Source organism: Carassius gibelio, chromosome B19 (assembly GCF_023724105.1).
Source record: "Carassius gibelio isolate Cgi1373 ecotype wild population from Czech Republic chromosome B19, carGib1.2-hapl.c, whole genome shotgun sequence".
NCBI classification, from domain to species: Eukaryota; Metazoa; Chordata; class Actinopteri; order Cypriniformes; family Cyprinidae; genus Carassius; species Carassius gibelio.
Genome location: NC_068414.1, coordinates 4,637,605 through 4,655,431, shown reverse-complemented (window position 1 = coordinate 4,655,431; position 17,827 = coordinate 4,637,605). Strand labels below are relative to the sequence as shown.

Here is a 17,827-nt window from a genome sequence, read left to right as displayed (position 1 = left end):
CCCGCCTCAAAAAACGGAAAAGAGTGAGAGATTTTGCCGAAACCCGGGATCGAACCAGGGACCTTTAGATCTTCAGTCTAACGCTCTCCCAACTCCGCCAAAGCTGGGGAACAATTGTCTGTATAAGAAGGGGGGGAAGAGGGGAGAGAGAGGAAGAGAAGCGCGAGAAATTCAGGAAATCGTAGGTTCGAATCCACGCTGTCACATAAAGTTATGCGTGTATTTGTTAAAAATCGTAAATCGATTGTTTCGTGTCCAAGTTTGATTTTAAAAGTAATGTATTTGAATTTAATTATTGTTTCGTTTCTAAGATTGATTTTGACAGTAATGTTTTTGATTTAATAATTCTTTCGTTTCTAAGATTGATTTTTATTTTATTCTCATTATCATTATCATTAGTCAAAGTGCATTTATTAAGGCAATCATTTCCTGTGGCAGTAGGGACAAAATAACCTCCTTATTACGGCATTCACACTTTATTGTATCATATTACTTACTGCAAAGCTACACGTGACACTGAATTTAACTGTAAACTGAATGTCATTACATTCAATAAAACAAATAAATACAACACACCAGTCAAAGAGAAATATATTTATTAACTATATACATATTTAAAAAAATGTAGGAAAAGTACTAAATTCAATATAAAATTAAGAATTTTAAGTTCACACGCTATATAAAATAAGTACAAAAAAATATATAAATATATACATCAAAATCTACACATTTTGGTATTTTACTTTATACTGCTTCCTCTACACATAAACCTTTCTATAATAATAATAATAATAGTTTAACTTTATTTAATATGTATATATATTTCCATATGTATTATAGTGTATTCACATACATACCCACATGTTTATAATAATAATAATAATAATAATAATAATAATACAAGATAAAAAAAAGTGCACAGTATAACTCTTTAACATTAAATATGGCTGGAAGATAAAAAACAGAACAGATCCAACCAAGAGAACAAAATGAATGTATCACACATAAATAAATGAGTTATCTTCTCATAATCTGTAACCACTGCTCCTTCGTAATTGTTTCTTTATTAGGGCAATATATTTTGCCTTTGTACTGGCTATGGCCAGTTTCTTGAGTACGAAATTGGCCACACTTTCTGCACGAATTTGCTTTTACAGTGCGATTGTACGATCGTTTGGTTGGAGTGGCTGTGTCATTTGCAGGTGGCTCAGAGGAAATTGCTCCAGGGTTAATGGTGGAAAATGGGGCTGGGCAGGGCACCAGAAACATCTGAGACACAACAGGGGCAGTGGGTGTGTCAGGAACCAATGGGTGTGGTGCTGTCGGCCTGGGACAAATTGTCCTTAGCTGGCTGGACGTGGCTGAATGCTGAGGGTGTACGGCTGATGGCCAGATTGAAGTTGCTGTGGCAGATGTACAGGTAGCTGAGGGCGCAATCTTTCTAAACTTTGTCTTTGCCTGTCCAGCTGTGTCTGGTGGCATCTGGTAGGTATGCAACTGGTGGCTATATTGTGGAGGCACAACAGGCTGTACTCGTGCTGGAGGCAAAACATCCAAAGCCACTGGACGTGCCTCTGGAAGGTCCAGCCCTTGCAACAGCAAGGAGACCTCCTGACCCTTTAAACGGTTATTGTGCCATGTCGTAAGGGTCCTCTGATTTACCTCAACTAGCTGAAGGGTTGTGTCACTCATCACCGTTCCATTGCTCAGGATTAGCTGCCGAATTTTTCTGTAATCACGAAGAATGAGATCCCATCTAGACAGACATTCTGTCCGCTGTTTCTTGGGGCTTCGGTGGATGTTACATAACCTTATGAAAATCATTTCAACAAGGCGACAGCAATTAGGCCACTGTGCTGGAGAGCCGCTAGAACCCAAAACACACCTTTTTGTGCTGTCGACACCAGGAGTGAAGACAGCTTTCTTTTTTGGGGACCTAAAACGTCCTGTAAGTAGCCTGTCTTGATGACGAGCAGCATACGCCACCCTGTCTTTATCAAATTTGTCCAGGTTCTGCCACAGACCCACAATGGTCGCAACTTGTTGGTTGGTAAGTGTGAGGCTTGTCTGTGTGCGCAGCTCCACCAGACACTCTGCCAACGCATCCACCCGGTCCATTCCAGGAATGCAGTGTTCGTCAACAGCCTGGAAATATATAACTGTTGGTTAGGTATTTACATGCTGTTAAGTAAGTTTACTGCTTAATGGCAGATAACTAAATGAGTGACAATTCGTATAGAAAAGGAAATTTTACCATTGCTGAGGGCACTGGTGTATCTAAAGGATCCTGGACACTGGGTACTGGTGCAGCTGAAGGAGCCCGGACTCTGAGCAGTGGTGGAGCCTGGACACTGGGCAGTGGTGGAGTCTGGACACTGGGCAGTGGTGCAGCTACACTGGGCACTGGTGCAGCTGAAGGAGCCCGGACTCTGAGCAGTGGTGGAGCCTGGACACTGGGCACTGGTGCAGCTGAAGGAGCCCGGACTCTGAACAATGGTGGAGCCTGGACACTGAGCAGTGATGCAGCTACACTGGGCACTGGTGCAGTTGAAGGAGCCTGGACTCTGAGCAGTGGTGGAGCCTGGACACTGGGCAGTGGTGGAGTCTGGACACTGGGCAGTGGTGGAGTTTGGACACTGGGCAATGGTGGAGTCTGGACACTGGGCAATGGTGGAGTCTGGACACTGGGCAGTGGTGGAGTCTGGACACTGGGCAATGGTGGAGTCTGGACACTGGGCAGTGGTGGAGTCTGGACAATGGGCAGTGGTGGAATTTTGACACTGGGCAGTGGTGCAGCTGTAGGAGCCTGGACACTGGGAACTGGTGCAGCTGGTAGAACTGGTGGACCTGAAAGGACTAAGTCATCTGATGCCACAAGATTTGCCACTGTGGCTTCCTCTCCAAAGAAATCAATGAAACCCTCATCCTTTTCCACTTGCTCCTCCACATCTATCTCCTCCAGCAATTGAGAGGTCCTATCAGAGGTAGGGCACATGTCCTCCAGGGGCTGACTATTCTGCCTCAACAAGTACTGTACTCCAATGAGCTCCCCTGAGGAAATATTTGTAACAGGAAACATTTTTAATGGAAATTATGCAGAAAGGTTTATTTAGAAATGCAGTAAATATTTTGTTGTCCACTTCTGTATGAACAATATATATCTAATTCAGAGGGTATCATAAAAAGACAGGATTACTCTATATTCTACTATGTATTTTATTTTCTGCCCTGAAACCTAGAACACAGAATAATGTATAAATATTCTGGTAGTATAATTTTTCTCTGATATGTCAAAATTACATTATTATTGTCCAAAAGCACTTGTAATTTTACCAAAAACATGCTACATCATGAGCTGCATTTATCAAAATATTTTTACCTGTGTATACTGCAGGTGGAGTGAAGCTAGGGACCAATTTCCTGCCATACAACTTATTGTAGTTCTCATTGACAGAGTAAAACAGCTCCCCTGTGTAAGAGCGCAGAGTTGAACCTCCATCTGCAACAGCAGCTTCAGCCCGGTCCTGATTCCAGCGTAATAAACCTTCCAGGAGATAAATCTGGAAGTTCAGGCTGTTTGCGCTGTTCCCTAGAAAAAGAAATAGAAAGCCAAATATTGCTTTGAGAAAATGCAAAACATAAAATTTAATCTGCAAATATCTTGATAAACAGGAATTAGTGGCAAAATGTGGTATATTCTGACATGACAAACCTGGAATAAATCTGTTTAGGTGGCAGTGAAATGATTCCAGGGATGTGGAGCCTCTGGCACAACGATAAGTTTTTAGAACCACCCCACCCTTGCTTGTAGTTCCAGTTTCAGTATAGAGCGGCACATTTGGAGGGTCTTGGATACAGGTGATGTGCCGCCTCTGGACATTCCAGATGTGCTGCATTCTCACACTGTCAAGTAGAGGAACACCAAGAGCATCATTCCCCTTGCCACCCATGAGCTCTCTGATGAGCATATCAAGGAGGCGGAAAGTGGTTTCTTCTCCCCGTGTTCTCCTCCTGCAGTGCTGGAGCAGCTCAGCTTTAGTTAAATGATGGTCCAGTTCTGCCTCCGACAGAGTAGGCCAGCCCTGTTGGATGAGTTGCTCCCTTTTGGCCTGTCTCAGCAGAGTGAGATCCCCTGCATCCCACTCAAAAATACAGGATGACAGCCTTGCCATAAAAGTAGGGTACAACTGGTGGGCGTCAGTGGTGCACCCTACTGCCAGACGTCGCATAAAATGCCAAATGTCTAGGCGGACGATGACATCTGGCCAGCCGCTGAACCGCCTCTTCAATTTAGTCTCTCCCACTTTCTTGCAACAATCACAGTCCACATAAATGATAGTGGGAGGATCAACACCAGCACTCCGGTATCGCTCCATGAGCCCTGCAGCCATGAGGTCTAACCCAGCCCCTTCATTCGCAGTCAGGACACTCATCAGCACCTGACCTATCTCATTGCCCACTGAGGTAAGCCACTGTGCTGTGCCTTTCGCAGGCCCGCTCAACTTCTTGGTGATCTGAAAGAAACAATAAGCATAGCAAATAATACAACATGCATCCAAATCAGTTACACTGAAAAAAATAAAGCTCTCTTGGTCTAACAATACATTATAGATAAGGGTACAGTCAATTAAGCAGCTTATCTGACCTTCTTAGTTGAATCCATTTTTAAGATTGATCCATACGTGGATGTTATGCTGGCCTTTATGTGATCGAGCCTGTTGAGAATGTCCTGACTATATACAGTGAGGAGCCATTTGTAGCTGGGTACTGAAGCAAGTGGTGGTGGCTCCTGGAAGTGCAGCGGATGCAGGCCACGATTATCAAAAAAGGCCACACACTCTGATGTGTACCGAAGCGCACGTTTCAACCACTCCTCACTGTGGTTCTCTCTCAGCTGGCCGATGATCCTCACTGGGCCATTCCCCATGCCCCTCTCACGCAGCAAGCGAAGAACCCGAATGTCACAGGCATACCTTGGAAAAAAGCATTCATTTAAGTATCTTATTATAAGGTATCTAATTATTGTAGGAAATATTTATCAGAAAGGGTAGCACATAAGTGAAAATGACTGCAAAATAATTACTTGCGTGTGAGGATGACCCTGAATTCAGATCGATGGGCCAGGTCCAACTGCTGCAGCACAGCTTGACTCCAGGACAGATAGCTGGTTCTACACCTGGTGCAGATCAGGGTCTCTGTCACCAGGTTGTAGTATCTGTCAATGTCTAACACCTGTCGTACCCTCCTGTGCAGTCCACCACCACACAGCTGTTGCCTGGCACAGGCAGGGTTAGTACACTGGAGCCGCACCTTCCACAGCTTATATGGCATCCAGAGCAAGAGACGCTGTGAAAAAAACCTATCAGGTGTTGGAGCTTGGTGGTACAACAGGGCTGGTGGTGGGGGGTGATACCACAACTGTAGGTTTTCACGCAGCTCCAGCTTTCCCTTTGCACCAACCCTAAAAAGTGCTTCTGACACCCACTTCTGGTCTTGCTGTGGCATTGTCTGTGGCCACAGAAGGGGGAGATCTTCTGGCTGAGATGAGACCTGCTGATATTATAAAAAACACTGGTTTAAATAAAAGCTAAGAGAGCATTAAATGATGAAGACATGTATATATTTTGAATGAGATCTTACTGGGCTCCTCACAACAGTATTCTCAGAAACAGTTGATGGCGTTGCTGTTTTTTTGATGCGTTGTGAACTCTGAGGTGGAGGAAGGAAGAAGGAAGAGGAGGACTGGATGACGGGCTGATGAGGTTTGGGGGATGGAGGAGGATGAGGATCAGAGGGTGGACATGAAACTGTAGCTGAACTGGAGTGCTCTAACATCTGTGGAGTCAAACATTATGAATAATTTATTAAGGGGATTGCCATGTTTTTAATACATTAAAATTAAATAGTGATAAAGTCATGATGACATTATAAAAGTCTTGATGTCTTTTAATATTAACCTGAGAGGTTTTCCTCTGGGTGCTCAAATTAGGTTTTGCTGCTGCCACATGTGAGCCTCCAAACCTTGACTTTTCAAACTAAAAAGATTTGTCATGGTTAGTGATAACAAAACCCTAACACTATAGTTAAAGGTTGAGATGTTTCAGTATCTGCAGTGATGCATGCAATAGTGTGGTCTGCTTACCATTGACAATGTCAGTTTAGGTCTCTTTGCAGGACATGACACATCGCTGACAGAGGGTGTGCTTTGGGCCGGGGTGCTCTGTGATGCTTCCCCTGTGACTGGTGGATGAACCTGTGACACATGCATAAAGTACAAAACAGTCTTCCTAATGTGATTTTAGACACATTGATGTTGCAAACACATCTATCTATTTATGCAACTTGAACCAGGCTAATTGAAGTTACCTTGTGAAAGCCACAAATACATGTCTGAGCTTCCTTCAGAAGAGTGGTCTGTCCCCTCATTTGCAGAGGGCACTTTTCTATCTGTGAACATGAATTATACCTCTGACACTGGATCTCAAAACAGCAATAAGTCATCATAATTATATCAATATAACATTGTATTTACATGTAATTACTTAACCATACACATAAATAAAAATACCACAATGTATTGTCAAAAAAGTTTGTTAGTTTGCCCATGAATCTAGCTGCATAACTTACCTTCTGATACATCTCATGCCATCTTTTTTGTCGGGGAGAAGGTCTATTCCCCTGTGTAGATGGCCAAACTCCTGTTTGGGCAAAACTCTCCAGACGCGCAAGCCATTCAGCATTACTCATGCCTTTGTGAGACTTAGCTGAAGCCATGTCGTTGCCTGAAACACTACATAACACGTTACACTAACTGCCATTGTAGCCTGTAGCATTTACCCTCCTGTTGTGTTCATTTCATGATAGCTAGTTGTGTTCCTGGTCCAGAACGACCGCCATATTATAGCAGATTATAAGTTCATTATAATACACATATTATCTTACATATAACATGTTGTGATTTATTTATTTATTATTTAATGCCATGTCAGCAGCAGGGGCTATATTCATGCCAAGAGGAAACATTTCAATTGCACAATTCAGTCATATATATAATGTCAAAACAATTATATAACATTTATATATATATATATATATATATATATATATATATATATATATATATATATATATATATATATATATGTTTGTATGTATGTGTGTATGTTTGTACAAATATAAAAAAATACATATAATAAGATTATAACAAGAATAAAAGTATAAGAACAATTACATAGAGTCTTAACAAGTTGTGATAGATCTTTCTATTATGGCTGTATGTCTCAATGACCTAGGCTCATACAACACGTTTATGAGTATAAATAAATAAATAAATATATAGCATTATGGATTAATTTGACTAAAACAAATACTCAGATTAAACATATTGTGGTCTTTCAACTGTGTCCATGTGATAAGGGCATGAACCTGAATGTATAAACTTATCCATTCACTTCTTTTGACTGGTCATAACATATGTACAAACATATAACATACGTGTAAAAGTTAAACAAAACATTAACATTTTCCAAATTTATTTTGTGTGTTCAAATGCCGCATTTGGAAAAAGCTGTAGAACCTTATTACAATTAAATAAAAAGCATTTTTTTTTTCATTGAGAAAACTTGTTAATCGGTTAAATTCGACATATTTACAGTTACGTTAGCTCCGGTCGTAATAGTATTTACACATCAGTGACAGTTGACGTTACGTAGTATCAAGCGGTAATCATAGGCTAATTTACATGGCCAATCTTGCTATTCCTAAAGAACAAAAATCCTAAACCATTTCATTCATATCAAGATATAAATAACATACATGAGCGGAATGTAAATAATTTAACGTTACCTGAGCGGAGATTACATGCAATTGGCGAGGACGTGCGTGATTGGTGTATGAGAAATAGACCTTGCCATTTCATTGGACGCGGAAAAATAGAGATCGCAACGTGATTGATTTATAAAAGATAGAAGTCGTAACGTGATTGGTTTTTAAAAGATAGAAGTCGTAACGTGATTGGTTTTCAAAAGATAGAGGTCGTAACGTGATTGGTTTTCAAAAGATAGAGGTCATAACGTGATTGGTTTTTAAAAGATAGAAGTCGGCATACTATTGGATTAATTTTACAGACTTGTGGTTGTCAGGTACCGCCATTTCGGCCACAACAAGCTCCTGCTTAGCAAGCAGGGATTTCAGTGAGATCACCCTACTCTTTGTCACAGGAGAAGAGCAGAGCAGAGATGAGCCCCCAGACAATAAAAACAGCTGGCCAGTACGGGGATCGAACCCGCGACCTTGGCGTTATTAGCACCACGCTCTAACCATCTGAGCTAACCGGCCTCCCTTAGCCATCTGCCTCTACCCGATTGAATAAAAAACTGCCTCAATGTTAGTGAACGCAATGAGACAACAAAGCTTCACGTTTTATCCCGACCAAGGGCTCGTCCGGGATTTGAACCCGGGACCTCTCGCACCCAAAGCGAGAATCATACCCCTAGACCAACGAGCCTTCCTGTGCTGGGCTGAGAAAAAAGAGCTACTGCAGCATCAATAAAAGAAGGAACATGAACTAACGTGGAAGCAATCAAAGACCTCGAGACAGTGTTAAAGGCTAACGAACGCAAGTTGGCCTCTTAACTGACCTAAAAATGTGGCTGTATCTAACATGTAGAGGGATGTTAGGGAGGACAGCTGAAACTGTCAGATGTCACTTAGACCAGCGGTTCTCAATTCCAGTCCTCGAGCCCCCTGCTCTTCAGATTTTGTATGTTTCTCGTATAGCTTCAGACATTTGTTCCATTCAAACATAAGTGCCCTGAGAAGTGGACATCACATGACATCCCTCCGTGATTCAAGTTCAGAGCGTATGTGTACGTTCAGTTCAAAGTGACTAACACAGAGGTGTACAGAGGTATACAGAGGTATATGATGTCACACTTGTCCATGTGTGAAGACGTTGCGCAGCGCAAATCCGTGAACCAATGTTCCAAAGTGAAGTAAACTTCTACGGATTTCCCCTGCTCAGGGAGTGGGGAGCAATGAACACTGTGTAGGGACCATGTCAATCGCAAGGAGCTCACTTCTAATGAGCTGATTATCCAAATCAGGTGTGCTAACAAAGAGAGACATGCAAAATATGCAGACCTTTGGGAAGCGAGGACTGGAATGGAGATGCGCTTCCTTATTCTTTAAGTCAGTGTGAGAAAAAGAGGTGAGAAGTTGTCTGCGTGACCCGAGTGATGCAAGGTGGTCTGCATAATACAAGAATCCGCACATGCATACTGGCGTAACAAGACCGAGAAGGTCCTTTAACACAAAAGCTAAATCTCTTTGTTAATTCGACAACACAATCGCGGCCAGTGCAAAGGTGCAAGCCCAGAGGAGGGACGGCCTCTTTGCATCAAGCCGGTCATTCGCAGCTATGCTCGTCATTCTTGAAAGGCCAGGGGAATTAGCTCAAATGGTAGAGCGCTCGCTTAGCATGCGAGAGGTAGCGGGATCGATGCCCGCATTCTCCAAGTTGGCTCCTGCCCTTTTACTCACACATCCCTAAATCAGTGGTTTTCAATCCTGTCCTGGAGGCATCCCTGCCCTGCACATTTTGCATTTCCCCTCATCTAACACACCAGTTTCAAATCATCAGCTCATTAATAGAGACTGCAAGACCTGATTTGGGTGTGTCTAATAAGGGAGACATACGAAATGTTCAGGACAGGGTTGCCTCCAGGAAAGGTTTGAAAACCATTGCCCTAAAGAGACCGACTGAGCACTGACGCAATGCTGCGACACTCCCACGTTAGCTTTTTTTGGGGCTCACAGCTGCCAAAAAGTATTTCAGACATGGTCCTGTGCAAATTGGTTGCAAAACATTGCCATTTTACACACAGTTCCCTAAAGCAGTGGTTTTCAAACCTGTCCTGGAGGCACCCCTGCCCTACACATTTTGAATGTTTCCCTCATCTATCACACCTGTTTCAAATCATCAACTCATTGATAGAGACCGCAATACCTTATTTGGGTGTGTCTAATAAGGCAGACAATCAAACTGTGCAGGGCAGGGGTGCCTCCAGGACAGGTTTGAGAACCAGTGCCCTAAAGAGACCGACTGGGCATCGATGCAATGCTGCCACAGTCTCTACGTTAGTTAATTTTTTTGGACTCAAAGCTGCCAAAAAGTATTTCAGACATGGTCCTGCGCAAATTGGTTGCAAAAAGTGGTCCCACCGCGATTTGAACTCGGATCACTGGATTCAGAGTGCTAACCAATACACCATGAAACCTTACCTGGAGCAGCCGTTGCTCACAGGGCCACAAAGACTGTCACCAGTGCCAACCTAGTGCTGTTTTTATCTTTTCCTGCGGCAAGAAAGCACACAGGTTCCACCGAGATTCGAACTCAGATCGCTGGATTCAAAGCCCAGAGTGCTGACCATTACACCATGGAACCGAAACTGCTTGTTTGGTGGCCAACTGGGAAACAGATAGCTCCGTGGCAGTGGGGAAGCAGTTATACAGAGAAGTTGGAACCCAGTGATTTTTGGTCACTGGCCCGCCTCAAAAAACGGAAAAGAGTGAGAGATTTTGCCAAGGGCTCGTCCGGGATTTGAACCCAGGACCTCTCGCACCCAAAGCGAGAATCATACCCCTAGACCAACGAGCCTTCCTGTGCTGGGCTCAGAAAAAAGAGCTACTGCAGCATCAATAAAAGAAGGAACATGAACTAACGTGGAAGCAATCAAAGACCTCGAGACAGTGTTAAAGGCTAACGAACGCAAGTTGGCCTCTTAACTGACCTAAAAATGTGGCTGTATCTAACATGTAGAGGGATGTTAGGGAGGACAGCTGAAACTGTCAGATGTCACTTAGACCAGCAGTTCTCAATTCCAGTCCTCGAGCCCCCTGCTCTTCAGATTTTGTATGTTTCTCGTATAGCTTCAGACATTTGTTCCATTCAAACGTAAGTGCCCTGAGAAGTGGACATCACATGACATCCCTCCGTGATTCAAGTTCAGAGCGTATGTGTACGTTCAGTTCAAAGTGACTAACACAGAGGTGTACAGAGGTATACAGAGGTATATGATGTCACACTTGTCCATGTGTGAAGATGTTGCGCAGCGCAAATCCGTGAACCAATGTTCCAAAGTGAAGTAAACTTCGACGGATTTCCCCTGCTCAGGGAGTGGGGAGCAATGAACACTGAGTAGGGACCATGTCAATCGCAAGGAGCTCACTTCTAATGAGCTGATTATCCAAATCAGGTGTGCTAACAAAGAGAGACATGCAAAATATGCAGACCTTTGGGGAGCGAGGAATGGAATGGAGATGCGCTTCCTTATTCTTTAAGTCAGTGTGAGAAAAAGAGGTGAGAAGTTGTCTGCGTGACCCAAGTGATGCAAGGTGGTCTGCATAATACAAGAATCCGCACATGCATACTGGCGTAACAAGACCGAGAAGGTCCTTTAACACAAAAGCTAAATCTCTTTGTTAATTCGACAACACAATCGCGGCCAGTGCAAAGGTGCAAGCCCAGAGGAGGGACGGCCTCTTTGCATCAAGCCGGTCATTCGCAGCTATGCTCGTCATTCTTGAAAGGCCAGGGGAATTAGCTCAAATGGTAGAGCGCTCGCTTAGCATGCGAGAGGTAGCGGGATCGATGCCCGCATTCTCCAAGTTGGCTCCTGCCCTTTTACTCACACATCCCTAAATCAGTGGTTTTCAATCCTGTCCTGGAGGCATCCCTGCCCTGCACATTTTGCATTTCCCCTCATCTAACACACCAGTTTCAAATCATCAGCTCATTAATAGAGACTGCAAGACCTGATTTGGGTGTGTCTAATAAGGGAGACATACGAAATGTTCAGGACAGGGTTGCCTCCAGGAAAGGTTTGAAAACCATTGCCCTAAAGAGACCGACTGAGCACTGACGCAATGCTGCGACACTCCCACGTTAGCTTTTTTTGGGGCTCACAGCTGCCAAAAAGTATTTCAGACATGGTCCTGTGCAAATTGGTTGCAAAACATTGCCATTTTACACACAGTTCCCTAAAGCAGTGGTTTTCAAACCTGTCCTGGAGGCACCCCTGCCCTACACATTTTGAATGTTTCCCTCATCTATCACACCTGTTTCAAATCATCAACTCATTGATAGAGACCGCAAGACCTTATTTGGGTGTGTCTAATAAGGCAGACAATCAAACTGTGCAGGGCAGGGGTGCCTCCAGGACAGGTTTGAGAACCAGTGCCCTAAAGAGACCGACTGGGCATCGATGCAATGCTGCCACAGTCTCTACGTTAGTTAATTTTTTTGGACTCAAAGCTGCCAAAAAGTATTTCAGACATGGTCCTGCGCAAATTGGTTGCAAAAAGTGGTCCCACAGCGATTTGAACTTGGATCACTGGATTCAGAGTGCTAACCATTACACCATGAAACCTTACCTGGAGCAGCCGTTGCTCACAGGGCCACAAAGACTGTCACCAGTGCCAACCTAGTGCTGTTTTTATCTTTTCCTGCGGCAAGAAAGCACACAGGTTCCACCGAGATTCGAACTCAGATCGCTGGATTCAAAGCCCAGAGTGCTGACCATTACACCATGGAACCAAAACTGCTTGTTTGGTGGCCAACTGGGAAACAGATAGCTCCGTGGCAGTGGGGAAGCAGTTATACAGAGAAGTTGGAACCCAGTGATTTTTGGTCACTGGCCCGCCTCAAAAAACGGAAAAGAGTGGGAGATTTTGCCAAAACCCGGGATCGAACCAGGGACCTTTAGATTTTCAGTCTAACGCTCTCCCAACTGAGCTATTTCGGCCACAACAAGCTCCTGCTTAGCAAGCAGGGATTTCAGTGAGATCACCCTACTCTTTGTCACAGGAGAAGAGCAGAGCAGAGATGAGCCCTCAGACAATAAAAACAGCTGGCCAGTACGGGGATCGAACCCACGACCTTGGCGTTATTAGCACCACGCTCTAACCATCTGAGCTAACCGGCCTCCCTTAGCCATCTGTCTCTACCCGATTGAATAAAAAACTGCCTCAATGTTAGTGAACGCAATGAGACAACAAAGCTTCACGTTTTATCCCGACCAAGGGCTCGTCCGGGATTTGAACCCGGGACCTCTCGCACCCAAAGCGAGAATCATACCCCTAGACCAACGAGCCTTCCTGTGCTGGGCTCAGAAAAAAGAGCTACTGCAGCATCAATAAAAGAAGGAACATGAACTAACGTGGAAGCAATCAAAGACCTCGAGACAGTGTTAAAGGCTAACGAACGCAAGTTGGCCTCTTAACTGACCTAAAAATGTGGCTGTATCTAACATGTAGAGGGATGTTAGGGAGGACAGCTGAAACTGTCAGATGTCACTTAGACCAGCGGTTCTCAATTCCAGTCCTCGAGCCCCCTGCTCTTCAGATTTTGTATGTTTCTCGTATAGCTTCAGACATTTGTTCCATTCAAACGTAAGTGCCCTGAGAAGTGGACATCACATGACATCCCTCCGTGATTCAAGTTCAGAGCGTATGTGTACGTTCAGTTCAAAGTGACTAACACAGAGGTGTACAGAGGTATACAGAGGTATATGATGTCACACTTGTCCATGTGTGAAGACGTTGCGCAGCGCAAATCCGTGAACCAATGTTCCAAAGTGAAGTAAACTTCGACGGATTTCCCCTGCTCAGGGAGTGGGGAGCAATGAACACTGTGTAGGGACCATGTCAATCGCAAGGAGCTCACTTCTAATGAGCTGATTATCCAAATCAGGTGTGCTAACAAAGAGAGACATGCAAAATATGCAGACCTTTGGGGAGCGAGGACTGGAATGGAGATGCGCTTCCTTATTCTTTAAGTCAGTGTGAGAAAAAGAGGTGAGAAGTTGTCTGCGTGACCCAAGTGATGCAAGGTGGTCTGCATAATACAAGAATCCGCACATGCATACTGGCGTAACAAGACCGAGAAGGTCCTTTAACACAAAAGCTAAATCTCTTTGTTAATTCGACAACACAATCGCGGCCAGTGCAAAGGTGCAAGCCCAGAGGAGGGACGGCCTCTTTGCATCAAGCCGGTCATTCGCAGCTATGCTCGTCATTCTTGAAAGGCCAGGGGAATTAGCTCAAATGGTAGAGCGCTCGCTTAGCATGCGAGAGGTAGCGGGATCGATGCCCGCATTCTCCAAGTTGGCTCCTGCCCTTTTACTCACACATCCCTAAATCAGTGGTTTTCAATCCTGTCCTGGAGGAATCCCTGCCCTGCACATTTTGCATTTCCCCTCATCTAACACACCAGTTTCAAATCATCAGCTCATTAATAGAGACTGCAAGACCTGATTTGGGTGTGTCTAATAAGGGAGACATACGAAATGTTCAGGACAGGGTTGCCTCCAGGAAAGGTTTGAAAACCATTGCCCTAAAGAGACCGACTGAGCACTGACGCAATGCTGCGACACTCCCACGTTAGCTTTTTTTGGGGCTCACAGCTGCCAAAAAGTATTTCAGACATGGTCCTGTGCAAATTGGTTGCAAAACATTGCCATTTTACACACAGTTCCCTAAAGCAGTGGTTTTCAAACCTGTCCTGGAGGCACCCCTGCCCTACACATTTTGAATGTTTCCCTCATCTATCACACCTGTTTCAAATCATCAACTCATTGATAGAGACCGCAATACCTTATTTGGGTGTGTCTAATAAGGCAGACAATCAAACTGTGCAGGGCAGGGGTGCCTCCAGGACAGGTTTGAGAACCAGTGCCCTAAAGAGACCGACTGGGCATCGATGCAATGCTGCCACAGTCTCTACGTTAGTTAATTTTTTTGGACTCAAAGCTGCCAAAAAGTATTTCAGACATGGTCCTGCGCAAATTGGTTGCAAAAAGTGGTCCCACCGCGATTTGAACTCGGATCACTGGATTCAGAGTGCTAACCAATACACCATGAAACCTTACCTGGAGCAGCCGTTGCTCACAGGGCCACAAAGACTGTCACCAGTGCCAACCTAGTGCTGTTTTTATCTTTTCCTGCGGCAAGAAAGCACACAGGTTCCACCGAGATTCGAACTCAGATCGCTGGATTCAAAGCCCAGAGTGCTGACCATTACACCATGGAACCGAAACTGCTTGTTTGGTGGCCAACTGGGAAACAGATAGCTCCGTGGCAGTGGGGAAGCAGTTATACAGAGAAGTTGGAACCCAGTGATTTTTGGTCACTGGCCCGCCTCAAAAAACGGAAAAGAGTGGGAGATTTTGCCGAAACCCGGGATCGAACCAGGGACCTTTAGATCTTCAGTCTAACGCTCTCCCAACTGAGCTATTTCGGCCACAACAAGCTCCTGCTTAGCAAGCAGGGATTTCAGTGAGATCACCCTACTCTTTGTCACAGGAGAAGAGCAGAGCAGAGATGAGCCCCCAGACAATAAAAACAGCTGGCCAGTACGGGGATCGAACCCGCGACCTTGGCGTTATTAGCACCACGCTCTAACCATCTGAGCTAACCGGCCTCCCTTAGCCATCTGAGCTAACCGGCCTCCCTTAGCCATCTGTCTCTACCCGATTGAATAAAAAACTGCCTCAATGTTAGTGAACGCAATGAGACAACAAAGCTTCACGTTTTATCCCGACCAAGGGCTCGTCTGGGATTTGAACCCGGGACCTCTCGCACCCAAAGCGAGAATCATACCCCTAGACCAACGAGCCTTCCTGTGCTGGGCTGGGAAAAAAGAGCTACTGCAGCATCAATAAAAGAAAGAACATGAACTAACGTGGAAGCAATCAAAGACCTCGAGACAGTGTTAAAGGCTAACGAACGCAAGTTGGCCTCTTAACTGACCTAAAAATGTGTCTGTATCTAACATGTAGAGGGATGTTAGGGAGGACAGCTGAAACTGTCAGATGTCACTTAGACCAGCGGTTCTCAATTCCAGTCCTCGAGCCCCCTGCTCTTCAGATTTTGTATGTTTCTCGTATATCTTCAGACATTTGTTCCATTCAAACGTAAGTGCCCTGAGAAGTGGACATCACATGACATCCCTCCGTGATTCAAGTTCAGAGCGTATGTGTACGTTCAGTTCAAAGTGACTAACACAGAGGTGTACAGAGGTATACAGAGGTATATGATGTCACACTTGTCCATGTGTGAAGACGTTGCGCAGCGCAAATCCGTGAACCAATGTTCCAAAGTGAAGTAAACTTCGACGGATTTCCCCTGCTCAGGGAGTGGGGAGCAATGAACACTGTGTAGGGACCATGTCAATCGCAAGGAGCTCACTTCTAATGAGCTGATTATCCAAATCAGGTGTGCTAACAAAGAGAGACATGCAAAATATGCAGACCTTTGGGGAGCGAGGACTGGAATGGAGAACCGCTTCCTTATTCTTTAAGTCAGTGTGAGAAAAAGAGGTGAGAAGTTGTCTGCGTGACCCAAGTGATGCAAGGTGGTCTGCATAATACAAGAATCCGCACATGCATACTGGCGTAACAAGACCGAGAAGGTCCTTTAACACAAAAGCTAAATCTCTTTGTTAATTCGACAACACAATCGCGGCCAGTGCAAAGGTGCAAGCCCAGAGGAGGGACGGCCTCTTTGCATCAAGCCGGTCATTCGCAGCTATGCTCGTCATTCTTGAAAGGCCAGGGGAATTAACTCAAATGGTAGAGCGCTCGCTTAGCATGCGAGAGGTAGCGGGATCGATGCCCGCATTCTCCAAGTTGGCTCCTGCCCTTTTACTCACACATCCCTAAATCAGTGGTTTTCAATCCTGTCCTGGAGGCATCCCTGCCCTGCACATTTTGCATTTCCCCTCATCTAACACACCAGTTTCAAATCATCAGCTCATTAATAGAGACTGCAAGACCTGATTTGGGTGTGTCTAATAAGGGAGACATACGAAATGTTCAGGACAGGGTTGCCTCCAGGAAAGGTTTGAAAACCATTGCCCTAAAGAGACCGACTGAGCACTGACGCAATGCTGCGACACTCCCACGTTAGCTTTTTTTGGGGCTCACAGCTGCCAAAAAGTATTTCAGACATGGTCCTGTGCAAATTGGTTGCAAAACATTGCCATTTTACACACAGTTCCCTAAAGCAGTGGTTTTCAAACCTGTCCTGGAGGCACCCCTGCCCTACACATTTTGAATGTTTCCCTCATCTATCACACCTGTTTCAAATCATCAACTCATTGATAGAGACCGCAATACCTTATTTGGGTGTGTCTAATAAGGCAGACAATCAAACTGTGCAGGGCAGGGGTGCCTCCAGGACAGGTTTGAGAACCAGTGCCCTAAAGAGACCGACTGGGCATCGATGCAATGCTGCCACAGTCTCTACGTTAGTTAATTTTTTTGGACTCAAAGCTGCCAAAAAGTATTTCAGACATGGTCCTGCGCAAATTGGTTGCAAAAAGTGGTCCCACCGCGATTTGAACTCGGATCACTGGATTCAGAGTGCTAACCAATACACCATGAAACCTTACCTGGAGCAGCCGTTGCTCACAGGGCCACAAAGACTGTCACCAGTGCCAACCTAGTGCTGTTTTTATCTTTTCCTGCGGCAAGAAAGCACACAGGTTCCACCGAGATTCGAACTCAGATCGCTGGATTCAAAGCCCAGAGTGCTGACCATTACACCATGGAACCAAAACTGCTTGTTTGGTGGCCAACTGGGAAACAGATAGCTCCGTGGCAGTGGGGAAGCAGTTATACAGAGAAGTTGGAACCCAGTGATTTTTGGTCACTGGCCCGCCTCAAAAAACGGAAAAGAGTGGGAGATTTTGCCGAAACCCGGGATCGAACCAGGGACCTTTAGATCTTCAGTCTAACGCTCTCCCAACTGAGCTATTTCGGCCACAACA

At 44.8% G+C, this 17,827-nt stretch overlaps 1 protein-coding gene and 17 non-coding genes across 18 annotated transcripts; 3 read left to right on the top strand and 15 right to left on the bottom strand.

The window, feature by feature from the left end:
* Positions 1-171: 171 nt before the first annotated feature.
* Positions 172-7,055, bottom strand: LOC127979568 (uncharacterized). The gene is made up of 12 exons (XM_052585104.1): positions 6,628-7,055; positions 6,367-6,447; positions 6,143-6,253; positions 5,958-6,035; positions 5,641-5,835; positions 5,084-5,553; positions 4,646-4,973; positions 3,713-4,514; positions 3,380-3,589; positions 2,255-3,051; positions 1,156-2,145; positions 172-198 (listed from the first exon to the last, which is right to left on the bottom strand). The coding sequence occupies exons 1-12, from the start codon at positions 6,772-6,774 to the stop codon at positions 172-174; spliced, it is 4,236 nt and encodes a 1,411-aa protein (XP_052441064.1). The 5' UTR covers positions 6,775-7,055.
* Positions 7,056-8,263: 1,208 nt separating this feature from the next.
* On the bottom strand, positions 8,264-8,337 carry trnai-aau (transfer RNA isoleucine (anticodon AAU)). Its single transcript has one exon. It is a non-coding gene; the product is annotated as a tRNA-Ile (tRNA).
* Positions 8,338-8,434: 97 nt separating this feature from the next.
* On the bottom strand, positions 8,435-8,506 carry trnap-ugg (transfer RNA proline (anticodon UGG)). Its single transcript has one exon. It is a non-coding gene; the product is annotated as a tRNA-Pro (tRNA).
* Positions 8,507-9,442: 936 nt separating this feature from the next.
* On the top strand, positions 9,443-9,515 carry trnaa-agc (transfer RNA alanine (anticodon AGC)). The gene has a single exon. It is a non-coding gene; the product is annotated as a tRNA-Ala (tRNA).
* An 857-nt stretch (positions 9,516-10,372) lies between these two features.
* On the bottom strand, positions 10,373-10,444 carry trnaq-uug (transfer RNA glutamine (anticodon UUG)). The gene has a single exon. It is a non-coding gene; the product is annotated as a tRNA-Gln (tRNA).
* Positions 10,445-10,585: 141 nt separating this feature from the next.
* On the bottom strand, positions 10,586-10,657 carry trnap-ugg (transfer RNA proline (anticodon UGG)). Its single transcript has one exon. It is a non-coding gene; the product is annotated as a tRNA-Pro (tRNA).
* Positions 10,658-11,593: 936 nt separating this feature from the next.
* trnaa-agc (transfer RNA alanine (anticodon AGC)) lies at positions 11,594-11,666 on the top strand. The gene has a single exon. It is a non-coding gene; the product is annotated as a tRNA-Ala (tRNA).
* An 857-nt stretch (positions 11,667-12,523) lies between these two features.
* trnaq-uug (transfer RNA glutamine (anticodon UUG)) lies at positions 12,524-12,595 on the bottom strand. The gene has a single exon. It is a non-coding gene; the product is annotated as a tRNA-Gln (tRNA).
* Positions 12,596-12,730: 135 nt separating this feature from the next.
* Positions 12,731-12,803, bottom strand: trnaf-gaa (transfer RNA phenylalanine (anticodon GAA)). Its single transcript has one exon. It is a non-coding gene; the product is annotated as a tRNA-Phe (tRNA).
* Positions 12,804-12,909: 106 nt separating this feature from the next.
* On the bottom strand, positions 12,910-12,983 carry trnai-aau (transfer RNA isoleucine (anticodon AAU)). Its single transcript has one exon. It is a non-coding gene; the product is annotated as a tRNA-Ile (tRNA).
* A 97-nt stretch (positions 12,984-13,080) lies between these two features.
* On the bottom strand, positions 13,081-13,152 carry trnap-ugg (transfer RNA proline (anticodon UGG)). The gene has a single exon. It is a non-coding gene; the product is annotated as a tRNA-Pro (tRNA).
* A 936-nt stretch (positions 13,153-14,088) lies between these two features.
* Positions 14,089-14,161, top strand: trnaa-agc (transfer RNA alanine (anticodon AGC)). The gene has a single exon. It is a non-coding gene; the product is annotated as a tRNA-Ala (tRNA).
* An 857-nt stretch (positions 14,162-15,018) lies between these two features.
* Positions 15,019-15,090, bottom strand: trnaq-uug (transfer RNA glutamine (anticodon UUG)). Its single transcript has one exon. It is a non-coding gene; the product is annotated as a tRNA-Gln (tRNA).
* A 135-nt stretch (positions 15,091-15,225) lies between these two features.
* trnaf-gaa (transfer RNA phenylalanine (anticodon GAA)) lies at positions 15,226-15,298 on the bottom strand. Its single transcript has one exon. It is a non-coding gene; the product is annotated as a tRNA-Phe (tRNA).
* A 106-nt stretch (positions 15,299-15,404) lies between these two features.
* trnai-aau (transfer RNA isoleucine (anticodon AAU)) lies at positions 15,405-15,478 on the bottom strand. Its single transcript has one exon. It is a non-coding gene; the product is annotated as a tRNA-Ile (tRNA).
* A 124-nt stretch (positions 15,479-15,602) lies between these two features.
* Positions 15,603-15,674, bottom strand: trnap-ugg (transfer RNA proline (anticodon UGG)). The gene has a single exon. It is a non-coding gene; the product is annotated as a tRNA-Pro (tRNA).
* A 1,866-nt stretch (positions 15,675-17,540) lies between these two features.
* On the bottom strand, positions 17,541-17,612 carry trnaq-uug (transfer RNA glutamine (anticodon UUG)). Its single transcript has one exon. It is a non-coding gene; the product is annotated as a tRNA-Gln (tRNA).
* A 135-nt stretch (positions 17,613-17,747) lies between these two features.
* On the bottom strand, positions 17,748-17,820 carry trnaf-gaa (transfer RNA phenylalanine (anticodon GAA)). The gene has a single exon. It is a non-coding gene; the product is annotated as a tRNA-Phe (tRNA).
* Between the last annotated feature and the right edge of the window lie 7 nt (positions 17,821-17,827).